Genomic DNA, 14,062 nt, shown 5'->3' with positions numbered 1-14,062 from the left:
TTCAAGATAACCTAGTGCAATAATTTTCAAAGGACAGTGTGAAATTGAGAGAAATGTCAACCTCCTAACCTCATTTTTTCTTTCTTCTACAAATGGTGTGGCTGTAGCCAGCCAGGCAATGTAATGTAATAATAGCTGGAGTGGAATGGTAGAAAATTCATTAATTTTTCTTCCACAGCTTGAGAATAAACATTTCAGTACATCTGCTTATCTACCTCCCCCCCCCCCATCCCAACTTTGCTATTCAGCTGTGTGATGCAGCAGTCAAGTTAAAATTCTACATGGGATGTCAATGAACTTGGATGACTATGCGGCTACTGACCTATAGGTAAATAATTCTGGGCAATGTGGAGGCTTAATTCCTGACCACTAAGTTACTATGCAAAAGTTGGTGGGCATTGAAAACGCACAGATGCATTATTGGTTAATGTGACGCATTGGGATATTTGATACTTATTTCTTTTTGCTTTTTGAAACCTCATTTGGTGAGTAATTTTTTTTTTACTATTTTAGATTTAGGGGGAAATAATACTAAAAATAGCACACACTTGAACAAGCTAAAGAAAATCATCTTAAAGTTATTGTGACCAGATTCTCATATTCTTGCTATAATTCAAAGGAATAAAGACGCTTGCTCTATTAACAGTATAAAGCTAATTTAAAAAAAAATCTATGAAATTCTTTTTTGTTTGGATTAATGATATTAGGTAAGAGCTGTATGTATGCATAGATGGATGGGTTTTCTAAATTGTACCTTCTGCCTGCCAGCACCCAAATGACGGGCAGTAGAAATATCAATGAAAACATCTAAAATATGCCTGTATAATAAGATCATATAAGATGTGACAATGGAATTAGAATATTTACTTTTGTATTTAAAAGCCACTGACCTCTCATTTTTAGACTGTATTCAGACCAAATTATATTTGATGTGGGAAATCAAGGACCTGATGTCTTGATATTTTAAATGTGTGTGTTTAGGGGTGGGTGTGGGGTCTAAATTAAATTGGGATGTTGAGAGGTTAGTTGAGTCTGTGAGGCGCTACTAATTTCTTGTTGATTGGTTTTTGTCCTCAATTGCCATTATATGTTTTTATATTATTGTTTATTCTGTATTTGGAATTGTTATGTTGTATTAGCTGCTTAGAGATGCTTTTGTGTGATGGCACCCATATAAATTGAATAAATAAGAGAAGCAGAAGGGGGGGAGAGATCCCTTTGCATTATTTCCCACATCTAACCCATCCTTTTATTTTCATTCCTGAAGGGGAAAATAACTCATAATCTACTCAGTGAAATATTTTAAAGAAGTCAGTGCAGTGTCTTGGTTATTCTATTTCTATTATTATGTTATTATAAACTTCTAGAGCCCAAGGAATAAGAATTCAGACCAAAGAGCCAAGAACATTTATGTGGCAATTTAAATGGTTTGTTTGTCATGTTTACATTCAACACATACACACACAACACACACACAGAGTGAAAACATTCTCACATATCTTATTCTGGGTTCATACAGTGCACATACTGAGGTTTATACCTCTTTGATTTATTATATGTTAGCAAGTTGGTGTCAACTTTTAGCAACTACGTAGGTAGATCTTGTCCAGCATAATCAGTCCCCAACCTGTCCCTTCATGTCTTTCAACATCACACCCATTGCTGCTGTAATCAAGTCCATCCATCTTGCTGTTGGTTGTCATCGTCTTCTCTTTCTATCTACCTTTCCCAACATTATGGATTGGCAAAGGGAGCCAGATCTTTGCATAATGTGTCCTTCCAGCAGTGTCCACAGGATCCTGTTTTTGTCAGAGTGACAGAAGCACTGCTACCACTTCTTGTTGCAAGCTCCACCACTTTTGGTGTGCATGAAACCTCATGGCACATCTAGAAAAGGGGCAGGGCTTGTATTACTATCCTATAATGCTGCTTTCATCAATCTGAACTCCCCTGTGGATGCCACTGTAGCCCTCCCTCCCTCCCTCCCTCCCTCCCTCCCTCCCTCCCTCCCTCCATTCATACTCTCCGTTTCTTCTATTTTTTTTTAAGTTGTCATTTTTGCTAGTGTGTGTTGTTACCATAGGTTGGTTTGTGTGCCTTATGTAGTGTATTAGGCAGTACTACACACTTCTTTTGGTTCTCTTGCCAGGCCAGCAGCCAGCAAGAGGCTAGGCAGTGGAGGCAGCACAGTATATCCCAATTTGCTGGATGCCAGCCATTGTTACCTGAACACAAGTCTCTGGCTTAGGTTGCACTTTGGCCAGAGATGGTCACGATGGGGCTTTGGAAATAAAACTTGGATTCAAGCAAGATCTTCCTTTCAGCCAGCAGATACATTGTGGCTGAGCAAGTACAGTCAAACAATGGTGTTGTACTTCAGGGCACAGTTTCTACATGGGCAAGCTCTAGCAAATAAGAGAAATAGAAAGGGTTTCAGCAGCTATCCAGGTAGACTCGCTCGGAATGAAGGATGCACCTGCATGCAAGCATCCTCAATTCTGATACCTCCATCTATCATTCCTTTCCCAACTCTTAGAAGCCATTCTGAGTCCTTGAGTTGTCTCTCGTAAGGCTCATGTAAACCCCTGTTTAAAAAATAAGACGAGAAAGCATGAAACACATCAGAAAACATTTAGGGCATAGCATTCTCTTCTGCTGTCCACCTGACTGAGGTTGTCATCAACAGGATTAAAAAACTCAAACAATAAACAAGTGGCAAAAATGGAAATGAGGGTTAAAAGGATAAAATAAATTTCCAGTAATGTAGCTTTTTGGTAACCAGAGAACAGAATTCAGAACACCATAAAGGTATCTATTGGGCAATGAAGGGCTGGCTGAACAGATGTAGGAAGGCCAAGCCATGGGAACATCTTAGTCAAATTAAGAATGCAATGGATTATTGGATATGTTGGGAACAGGGTAGAAGCGATCTGAACACACACGTAGAATCCATAGCTTAAAAACAGAAATCAATATTTTGAGATGGCTATGGCTATTCCAACTGGACTCAGACCAAGGATTTTACTCCATCTTGAGTGAAATTTGGGTCACTATCACCAAAAGAGAGGGCCAGAAGAGTCTCAGTGTGACACTGTTAGAAGGAACAATATTTTAAACAATATTCTGCTAGAAAAATGGTGTCCACAAAGCTTATTTAAAACAATAAAGACCTGAAACAAAGTTTTTTTTAAAAAAGGAGGTGGCTTAGCACGGTCCCTAGGACTAGGCTACTAAGAAGATGTATTCTCCTAGCCAACTGGCAAATTGTAGATAACATCTCTTGAAGGGTGGTGATGCTAACAGGAGGAATGAGATTGGTTGGTTTCCAATTGATTTATCATTTTAAGAGTGGGAGAAGAAGCAGAAAGCCTTTGGGAGGCAAATGATTCTTGTTTTCCACCTTCAGAAAGCTTCCCATGTCTTGAAATCAGCTATTTTGTAGCCAGATTTCAGGAATGTGATCTTGGCATACTGAGAGTTTACTCCTCCCTGCCCAAGATGTTATCCACGAAACATTGCCATCTGCGTTTGTGCTCTGAAGCACAGCAAAGAGAAAGATAGCCTGAGGGGGATGAGGTTTTCCTTAAAGCAGCACACAGGGGAAATCGTAGATTGTTCCAGTGGTCTCTGTTTTTCCAAATCACGCTCTGGAATTGGAAAATTAATTAGATTAGACTGCTTTGGAGTTAGGCTATTTGGGGTGCTCTGGATTGGACAGTCTCTGCACACCCCTTTGCTTTTTTCAGAAAGCTAGGACATACTGTGGGTATGAGCCTCTATGAAGCCAGTTGTGTAGGGTAAAGGGCAATCCCCCCTTCTGCCCCCGGAATGCAGTTGAATAAAGCCAAGCTGGCTGAGGGACCAGCTGAAAAGGAAAAGGGAGAACCAGCAAAGGCAGAATGGATGAGGACATCCTGGAAGCCAATCTTTGAATAAAACCATCCTTCGCTGCACCATTTGGGCTGAGTCTTGCTTAGATTAGTCTAGTATCTATGCTCAGAGATGGAGGTACTTTCTCTTGTCAAAGCAGCTCCAGAGAGAAACAAGAGAAATGTCAGCATCAGGGCAGGATGACCCACAAAGTGAAGCTGATAGGAACATCCAGGATAAGGGACAAAAAAAATGTTGTCTTCACGTGATGCACAAAACCCTCATTGTTGGGTTAGTTGAAAACAGCATCTGAGGTTTGTGTTGTAGGTAAAGCTTACCACTGTGCATAAAAGAGGCCAGTCCTAAAATGCAGAGTAAAAAGCAGTGAGAGGCAGGACAGTATAGCAATATGCTGGTAAACTACTGGACTACCACAAGGGTTCAATTCCATTAAGGCAGGAATAGGCAACCTGCTGTGTTCCAGATGTTTTGAACTATAGCTCCCATGAACCCAATCATGATGACCAACCGCAAAGGTTTGTGGGAGTTGTTCAGAAATAGCAATTTGCCTATCATTGTTTTAAGATGGGCTAATTAGTAAAGGCTGAGGTATATCTGCAAGGGCTACTTAAAGTGAGCTGGTAGTGGATCTCTTCCAGTGCATTTCATCAGCTGCTAATCATTTGCTACTTAAATTAGAATGTTGGAACCACAGGATGCATGTGGATTTACAACTGATTGTAGAACTATTGAAAAGAGACAATTATTCACACAGAAGCCCCTTCAAAGATACATGGAAATGTATGGGGGACAGAGTAGATACACATTGCTAATTTCTTCCTTGGTACAGTTAAATATCAATTCTACATATAAACATTTTAACTTTTATTTTTGTTAAATGGTGATTGCAAGTGATGTTCAACCTTTCAATACTCTGACATTTGCCTGAAACTGCTGGGAGAGATCAATATAGTGATGATACCTAATTGTACATCACCACTCTGGATCACACAGGTGATACTGTCAACATCTTGACCCAGTGCCTGAAAATGTGGGGATCTGGTTGGGATGAAACATGCTGAGGGTGAATCCTGAGAAGTTGGAGTTATTGTTTGTTCATCATGGATCCCTGATATCTTCAGTTGTGTCTCTTGATGCGGTTGTACTGCTGCTGAAGAAGCAGGTCCATCACTTGGGTGTCCTCCTGGACTTACAGATACTCCTGGACAGACAAGTAGAGAGGGCCTTTGACCAGCTTTGACTGGCATGCCAATTGCAGCATTACCTGGGATGAGAGGATCTAACAACAATGATTCATGCCTTTATCACCACTCTCCCAAAACTGAACACATGAAAGTTTCAATTAGTATAGAATGCAGTGGCCTGATTGTTGCCAGATACTTACCAAGACAAGCACATTACACCAGTGTCCTGGGCCCTGCGCTGGCTTCCTGTTAGCTTCCATGGCAATTCAAAGTGCTGGCTTTGACCTTTAAAACCCTACATGGCTTGACACTGAGGTATCTCCAGTACTGTCTCCTCCACTCAATTTCACCTGATGTTCCTGGGAAAATCTATTAGTAGTCCCCATTTCTGGGTGATTAGGGAGATGGAAGACAGCAGATGTGGCTTTTTGGTAATGGTGCTGGTGCTATGCAACTCCCTACCCTGAAATCAACTCATACCTTGTTAGCTTCAGAACACTGTTAAAAACAGAGCTGTTTAGTTCTGTTCAGTTGTAGATGTCACCTATTTTATTGCTTTTTGATTAGTTATTTTTATTATTTTATCCATGCTTCAATTATTAAATATTGTGATTAAAATTATTTATACTGTGGATGTTTATTGTTGAGATTGTAACCTGCTAACAGGTTTTGATTATTATTTTTTAATAAATAAATGGATGACACAGAGTGGGGACAGACCTGCTAGGGTTATAGAAGATCATTGTATGGTTTCAAGTGAGCCAGCAACAGAATCACAATTTGTTGGATTTTTGTAGGAACTGAAAGAAGCAGATCATGCCTGAACCAGTTACTTTGTGCAGTATTAAGAGAATTGGAGAAGACAATTTTGCCTTTGAATCAAATGAATCACGTAAGCATTTGGAACACTTCTTGACTTCACAGATTGATTAGTAAACCTGATTTGTTCATATTATTCCTTGGTTATGGTTTATTATATGGTCATGGTTTATATATGGTCATGGTTTATTATGTTTTATCTACTATATTGCTTTTACTTTCTTTTAGTAAAGTACTATTAAAACTAATTAGATTGGACCCTAACTCACAGGGAGGTAAATAAAATATTGTGCATTTTTGCCTATTTAAACAAATGTTTGTTGAATTGGAGGGTCATAGAAGGGCTAATTGCTAACTTTTGGCATATGTAATGGTCTTCAACAGCTTTCAGGGATAGAATAGTGCTTGCATAAAGGGGAAAAAAACTCTGATCCACGAATTTCACCAAACCTTAAAAAAACCTCTCAGCAGTTTCTTAAAGTGGTTGTGTCTTCTCCCAGAAGGGCACCTCCATGTCTTGCATGAAAAGCCCCTGCCCTTTGAAGCACCTTTTCCCCTTTAAATCCAAAGCACTGCACAAGCCCTGTTATTCATATAAATGCGTAAATGTAAATTGCAGAAACCATTTGACTACAATGCAGAATATATTCACAGTGACATGTAGTAACTGATTTTTTTCAAAAGTGCCATTACCTTTATCAAATATCTACCTTAAAGGTGCAAGTATTATCTCTGAAGCTCTTAATGGCTTGGACCCAGCCGTTCACTATCCAGCTACCTGGCTACCTTGGTCAGCAGAAAAGGCCTTTTTGATGACCCTCACCCCCACTGCCAAAACCCTGCCTATCTGGTACACTAGAAGGGGTCTTCTCCTGAGTAGATCTCAGGTTGAGGAACACACTCTTCCGGAAGCTGTTTGCCCCAATATTCAGGAAAATAAGAAAAGACATCTCTTTTTATTATCTTCCTGAATATTGCCAAACGTTTAGTTGTTAATACATTTCAATGTTTAATTTCACTCCAATTTTAACTGTATTAATGTTCTAATTTATCATTTGTATTTTAATCACTGTTAAGTCAGCATGGTTGTTTTAAAAAAAACCCAGAAAAGCAGGGTAGAAATCTAAAATCTAAAATGTGCTTTATAAAATGGGCAAAGTTGGTTGCATGATTAGCAATGGCAAGATAACTGAAAGCAAAAGGATTTGACAGGGTAAAGCTTTCTGAATTAATTAAATGTAGAAAATTAGTTTTCCTCCTACTTCTCTCTTAAACAGAGAAAGATCAAAACTGAAATTTTTGTTATTCATCATGTATTAGGAACCAGTTTAGTGAAACAGAACTGAAACTGAAGACATTTCAATTTGGTCCATGCTGAATTTTTCCAAAAGTCATGAATGCAAGTGTCAGAGGAATCCTTAATCAGCACTGCATTGCATAACTGAAAGATCAGTGTAGCAAAGAAAGCGAGAAGCAAGCATACAGATATAGAGATTTGTGCAAGAAAAAAGAAATCTTGCTAAAGATTTAACTTCCAGATGTATTTGTTTTCCAACAGATAATGACATCAGCAAAGCAGAGTAAGTACGTCAGAGTTTTAAAAGGGTGGTAGAAGTGAGACCTGCAAAATATGTTGCATGTGTAGCTTCTGTTTCAGATTTCAGCCTCCCTTGCTCTTTCTCAGGACACTCCCTCTAATTTTCTCTGCCCTCCCCCCCAATCTCCCCTCACTACATCCCTTGGTCACTGAGCATGCTCACCTCTCAGTATTTGCATTCTAAGCCATTTTGCTCTCTGCCAGATTCTTGGTTCCTCTGAGCGTGTTGGATCCTCCACCTTATGAAGGTCCTGCGTGACACCTATCACTTCATTGAGGCCTTTTGTGCAATGCAAAGGACCTCTTCTTGTGCTTCCCTTAGCCAGAAATATGCTTCTGTATATGCACGCGTATGCTTCAACCCACTATCTCCAACGAAGTAGCTGCTCAGCTCTGCTGTGCTGTTTAGAAGCAGGAGCAGTGTTGCTGGGCTTCAAAGGAGTGCTTCGCCCAGATTTTCATCAAAGCAAAGTATCCTGTTGGAGATTTGTGCAACCTCTCACCCCCTTCCTGCTCCTGCCAGTTTCTCTGCTCTGCTCAACCTCCACCAATAATCAGCGTGCCAAGTGTAGCGACCCTGGTTCTGAATACCGCTCTCTTTTGAAAAACTTTTGCTTTTGATTAAATTTAGCTCATTCAAAATAAACCTGCCTTCTATGTATTTCAAGACATTTCAAGTAATATTTCTTTTAAAGATGATGTTCATATTGAAATCTAACACACACACACACACACACAAAGCTGCAGACTACATTCGGAGGAATATAATCAGTGGGACTGACACTGAACAGAACTGGACAGTTAATCCTGCTCCCAGTGAGGAAAATGTATTGCCTTTTGCAGGAGTTTTGCTGTGAAAAATGAAGTCTCTTCAAAGAACAATGCAAAAGCAAACAAGTAAGATAAACTTTCTTCTTTTCTAGTAGCGCATCTGATGATTTCATTCATTCCATTAAGATTTTTGGTGGGAAGAGGCAGGGTGGAATAATGCAAAGAGAATAAAACATTTTAATGTGGTAATGCAAACAATTAAATAGTCCTCATATAGATGCCTGAGGATGTTGGCTTCTGCTTACAATATCAACCAGTTCTAAAAATACTCTTATCCTTTGAATCATGCTCTTTGGACTTCATCTCCCTCCTTTCCCTGGAAACAGTTGCCTGCATGTCCTTATGGAACCATTCAGTACGTCAGTAATTTCCCTTATCTACTGCATGACAAGGCTTACAAAATCATAATGGGAAGACTCTTCATAAGGTCACTGAGTCCAACCATTGGTTTGATGCGCGAAAGCCAGAGCAATTGATTAAGCAAGCAAGAGATACTCTCCTCTGAATAACTGTTCAATTCCTGAACTGCTCTTATCATCAAGAAGTTTCTTTCAGTGTGTGAAATCTGTCCTCCTGTAACTTAAGCCCATAAAATCTAGCCCTGCAGAAAATCAGACAGTGTCCTTTTCTATAAGATAGTTCTCCAGAACTCAGAGTGCTATCATGTCCCACGTCAGCCTTCTTTCCCCAGGTGAAACAAACCCAGAGCCTTACCGGGACTTGTTTCTCTATTCTCATTTTGTTGCCTTCTTCTGACCCACTTCTAGTCTGTATTCAGGTTTCTTAACACCTGGAGTCCAGATTTAGCATACTAGAGGCTGTCTAGTTTTGAACAACGTGGGACCATTATTCCCCACAATTTGGAAAGCAAGGCTATACTAATGCTTCCTAGAGTTCTAGTACTTCTGTAGCTCTTCCAAAATTTGCTCAAGTGTAAGACAAGCACAGTATCACTTGGGACAGCAGTGATTTCCATAGATGGGTAATATGTGAAAAGTTCTAAAAATAAGGAAGCTAAATAAAATATACTTGGAGTTCTTGTGCAAAGATATGAATTGGTGATGTCAATTGTGAGTTACTGGTTCTACCTTTTCAGAAAATACAAACTAATCCCTTCAGATTAGACCAATTTCCCCAACCTGTTGCTTTTCACTGATCTCATACTACAGCTCCCATAATTGCCAGCCTACACAGCCATTAGCAATATTCCCCTTTGATTTTAACATGCATCACCAATGTATTCCTTCCTATAAATTATGGAAATCAGAATAAGGCCATAGCACTCTCATATCTTAGTTACCTGCAAATATTTGATTGATCCATCAATTAATTGATGAGATACAGGGGCCTGTGAGACATGGATTTGTACAACAATGCTTAGGCACTTTATTTATGAAGCATATTTCTATGCTGCTGCAATCAAAATGACTCTCGGCAGCTTACAAGAGAAAATACAATATAAAATGACCACAGTACAACAATAATACAACAAACATATAACAGTACATAAAAGTAAAGATAACAAGGTCAGTCTCAACTCAGGGAAAGGCTCTCTGGAACAGCTCAGGGTTTAAAACTTCCAAAAAACCAACAGAGAGGGAACTAGCCTGATCTCCACAGGGAGGGCATTCCACAGCATCAGTGCTGCAACAGAAAAACAGCACCTCCTTGCCAACCTTATGAAACTTATGACATTGTGCTGCTTATAAAGAGATCTTCTGAGGGCTACAAGATATGAACCAAATAGGAAAGAGCTTCTCCATCTCCTAGAAATATTTTATGTGCTGGATCTGGGAGGCAAAACAGCTGCTAGTTAGAAAGGTCTTCAGTGTTGGGGCGTTTGAAAAGGGTCCTGGCAAATCTGCTAGAAGGGGAAAAACTAAATGTATAATGCTCTGTGTCTTATTTTCTTTAAAGGATACCAGGCAAGAAAAAAGATGAAATTCGAATTGGATTCTTTCAGCTGGTAATAGCATTCCTAGTTTTCATTATTTTTCACATACACTATGTTTCTTTAGAGCAAGGCTGTCAAACTTTTCTATCTAACCCCACCAGTTAATCTGTCCAAGAACCTGGTCCAACCAAAATAGAAACAAAAGTCCAGTTTTCCAAGAAAGACTTTCATGTTTACGTATAAGCAACTTGTCAGAATTTATAAATTCTGCTAAGTTTTAAAGCTTAGTCTTACTGTGTGTCTAACCTGTGGTCCTGTACCATCAGTTGTGAACCACGGCATCAAATCAAGGGGGGGAGGGGAAGATCTCTGGTTTATGGGAACAGCTGTTCACTTACTTACTCAAACCACAGCATCTACAGACTGAAACCAGAAGTCCAGCCTGGAAATTAGCTTTCAGAATCAAAAGTGAAGTCTCAGTGATTTCACTACACAACCTCAATTCTCTTTTCTTCCCCAAATTTCTTTGCTTCTGCAGTGTAATTTAAGGAGGAAAAAAACCCCCTAATTCTTGCACAAAATTAGAAATTCTTTCTAATACTCCAAGTCTTTAACTTATTTGTCTCCATCATTGTTTTAAATCCCAGCAAGGAATCTTTTTGGCAAATTCATACTGCTGTTAATGTTTTATACATGTCTCCAGAGATTTAAAAACTTCCATCATTTTCCTAAAGGCCCTTTTGTCCTACAGGTAGTCCTCATTAAGTGACTGTTTCATTTAGTGACCATTCACAGTTACAACAGTGATAAAAAAGTAACATTGTGACCAATTGTTGCATTTATGACCTTTGCAGGTCTGTAAAGCAAAGATAAGCTGAAGATCATAAGCACAGTTGTGGTTTCACTTAGCGACCACTTTGCTTAATGACCAAGTTGCAGGTCCCAATTGTAGTTGCTAAATGAGGACTATCTTTAATTATCCGTGTTGGGGGATTTAATCAAGAAGGTCCTATGTTGGTCCTGCACTGCAGGCTGAAGTTAGGAACAGGGACATGTTACACCTGAAAGGATGCAATGCTATGTTGTTAGTAAAAATAATGGACCAGTGATGTAAAAAGCAAATGATGTGAAAACCACTGGTAAGCAAACCCTGCCTGTTATTCCTTACAGTTTAGATTTGCTTCTTCATCTGAGATACTGATGATGCTTTTGGGGAGCATCTGTGCCATTCTTCATGGAACAGCCCAGCCGGCCATGCTGGTTGTTTTCGGGATAATGACGGACACATTTATTCAATATGACATTGAAAAACAAGAGCTGAAAGACCCAAACAAAGTGTGCATGAATAACACAATAGTTTGGATCAACAGCTCTCATCACCAGAATGACAGTAACGCATCAATAAGTTGTGGGTAAGTCAGCAAAGTATTTTCAATTCTCTAATTTTATCAAATGGTGTTGGCTGCAATCAGGGACGCTTGTTTGAGAGTTTATACAATGGGTCATCTAAATCAACAAACAATTAGCCTTTCTTTGTGGATGATTACTCCATTAAACTGGGTACTGGATTTGCAACCTTTGTTATTAGAGAAATTAATGTATTTAAAATGATAGTGTCTGACCACATTCTACCTCAGTTAGGTTTCAAACAAGTGTTGACACTTCTCCAGAGATGGGAGAAATTGCTGCTTGCTCAGGAGTTGATAACAGCTTGTGTTCATCTACGGCACCTACAATGGTGTTAAACTTAAAAGAACTATCGGTTTTAACAGGATATTTCAAAACGTTGCATTTTGCAATCACTTTTTTTTCACCATTTGATGATGACAATCAACTTTGTTCTGGCACTTTTCCCCTCCCCTTCAATTTCTATTATCTTGCAGTGGTTTTGTAGAAGCAAGAATAATACATCTAGCGCATTAATCTTCAGTGTCATTAATTTTAGGCTTGAAATTCTGAAGTCACAGTGCACAAACTGAACATTGCAGAACATCCAAGAGCCAAAAATCAGTCTAAATGTGAGGTGGATTGCATTATGCAAAACTTCAAAGGAGTTATTTGATTCAGCAGTGCAATTAAATCATCCCATCAAAGTAATTGGCAAACCAAAGGGTGGCTTTGCAGATCTCATGGCTTTTCTATGTTGCTGTGGTTGTTATAGACACCATGCATGTTGCGATTTCAGTTCCATATGTGGAGAAGCTGAGGAAGTCATCCTCCATATGACTAGTAGAATCTGGGTTTCATTCATCTTCTGTAATATGGCCAGCCACAAGCCTGCACTTTGCTTTCACTTGTGCTGATCAGATGTTACACTGGTCCTGCTGGTTCTGCCCACTCAGCTGTTGGCACTCTGAATAATGAGTGTGTACTGGACTGATCAAGGCTGATCAGTCCAGTACACACTCTTTGGAAGGGTGTCTACAACTGTGCCATCAAAACCCCGCCCCTTTTTAATATGTGTGCCACAAATGCAAAAAAAAGGGGCGGGGTTTCAACCGTGCAATTGTGCCCACCATCCTGAGTTTTTCAGCCACCCCCTGTGGATGCCCCTGCTCTTAGATCAGATTTTGATTGGGGCAATTTCAGTCTTTGGATAATGACTGAATGAATAGCAAGCTGAAAACTGCAGGCACTGATCTTAAGTCTTACTGTTGTTAAGACTCAACAATAATAAGGTTATGGATTCTACTTATTCTGAACTAGCCTTTTAGTCCTTGGCCTGCTGCTTCTTTCTCGGTCATTGTACCCCATTGAGCTAGCCTCTTCAGCAGCTGCTGCTAAACAACCAATAGAGAGTATTAGAAGCAAGCAACAACTCTGACGTGATAGATTTGTACAATGTGATCATTCTTCAGTGGCAAGCCAACTTTGACATCCTGGAAAAACCAGACGAAAAGCAAGATCTTAAAACTGTGTAAAAAAAATGTCATTTTTAAATTGTGGCAGGATGCTTGCTGCCTTGATGTAGCACACGACAGTCTCTTTGCTAGTGTAATGGGCTGTGTGAGTAACCTTGAGGAAGAGCTGCAGCCTAAACAACTGTCTGATAAATGAAATCTGAGTCCAAAGCAGGAATGTAATTTGAGAAGGCATCTGAGTTGAGCCTCCCTAGTTCTCTGGAACGTGAAAGGCAGGGAGGGGAGAGGTGCATTCAGACTCGCAAGATTCTGTTACTGTAACCTTATAATAAAAGTAGTAGTATTCGTAATTTGGGTGTCTTGGTCTAGACTAACTTGAGGGGCTGACATCAGTCTTGCCAGTCAAACTCTGAGATGCTTTCTCAAATTACATTCCTGCTTTGGATTCAGATTTCCTTTATCAGACCATTGTCTAGGTGGCGTCTCTTCCTCCTGTCTTTCAAGGATACTCACACAGCCCATTACAGCTAGACAATGTAAAGGCTGGTGTATTGTCCTTTCCTCATCCCTGCTATTGCTGCCTTAAAAAAGCTGAAGGAGAAATGTATTGCAATGAAACCCTTGAAGAGATCCATCTTAAACCAAGCAGAGTTAAGATCCTAATAAAGAATTTATTATTCCTGCTGTTTACATTCCATTCTGCTCTAAACTGAAGCAGCTGCAAGCTTTTGGCTGTTTCCTAATCGTAACTTACAGATGCTTTTTTTTTAAAAAAAAAAACTTGAATCTTGAAGCAAATGGAACAGGCTTCTCCTGGAACCTTTTATTGCAAATTTAAATCAAGAAATGAGGAAAATGAGAAAAATATAACTTTGGGTGAGTCTTTGGGTAAAAGAAGCAAGTTTTTAGAGGCCTCAGATGAATGGAATTAATGGGATCACCTTAATAAAACTGAAACACAAAGGAATGTGCAGCATCCTTGAAG

The 14,062-nt window shown here is 39.5% G+C and overlaps 1 protein-coding gene and 1 long non-coding RNA gene across 3 annotated transcripts in view; one reads left to right on the top strand and one right to left on the bottom strand.

The window, feature by feature from the left end:
- Nucleotides 1-387: 387 nt before the first annotated feature.
- ABCB11 (ATP binding cassette subfamily B member 11) overlaps nt 388-14,062 on the top strand; it is a 64,139-nt gene continuing 50,464 nt past the window's right edge. For both annotated transcript variants that reach the window (XM_025174620.2, XM_025174618.2), the window contains exons 1-6: nt 388-485; nt 5,873-5,967; nt 7,453-7,474; nt 8,335-8,388; nt 10,240-10,288; nt 11,387-11,628. In XM_025174620.2, coding sequence (XP_025030388.1) covers nt 5,892-5,967; nt 7,453-7,474; nt 8,335-8,388; nt 10,240-10,288; nt 11,387-11,628 — 443 coding nt within the window. In that variant the 5' untranslated portion in view covers nt 388-485; nt 5,873-5,891. The remainder of the gene's footprint in view (nt 486-5,872; nt 5,968-7,452; nt 7,475-8,334; nt 8,389-10,239; nt 10,289-11,386; nt 11,629-14,062) is intronic.
- Nucleotides 4,743-8,327, bottom strand: LOC112542250 (uncharacterized). The gene is made up of 2 exons (XR_003086059.2): nt 7,655-8,327; nt 4,743-5,155 (listed from the first exon to the last, which is right to left on the bottom strand). It is a non-coding gene; the product is annotated as an uncharacterized LOC112542250 (long non-coding RNA).

Source organism: Python bivittatus, unplaced genomic scaffold (assembly GCF_059951505.1).
Source record: "Python bivittatus isolate LINGU-HERP-01145 unplaced genomic scaffold, Pbiv_v1 ctg000480_np1212, whole genome shotgun sequence".
NCBI lineage: Eukaryota > Metazoa > Chordata > Lepidosauria > Squamata > Pythonidae > Python > Python bivittatus.
The sequence above is the reverse complement of the archived record's forward strand: the minus strand, read 5'-3'. Positions and strand labels throughout refer to the sequence as shown.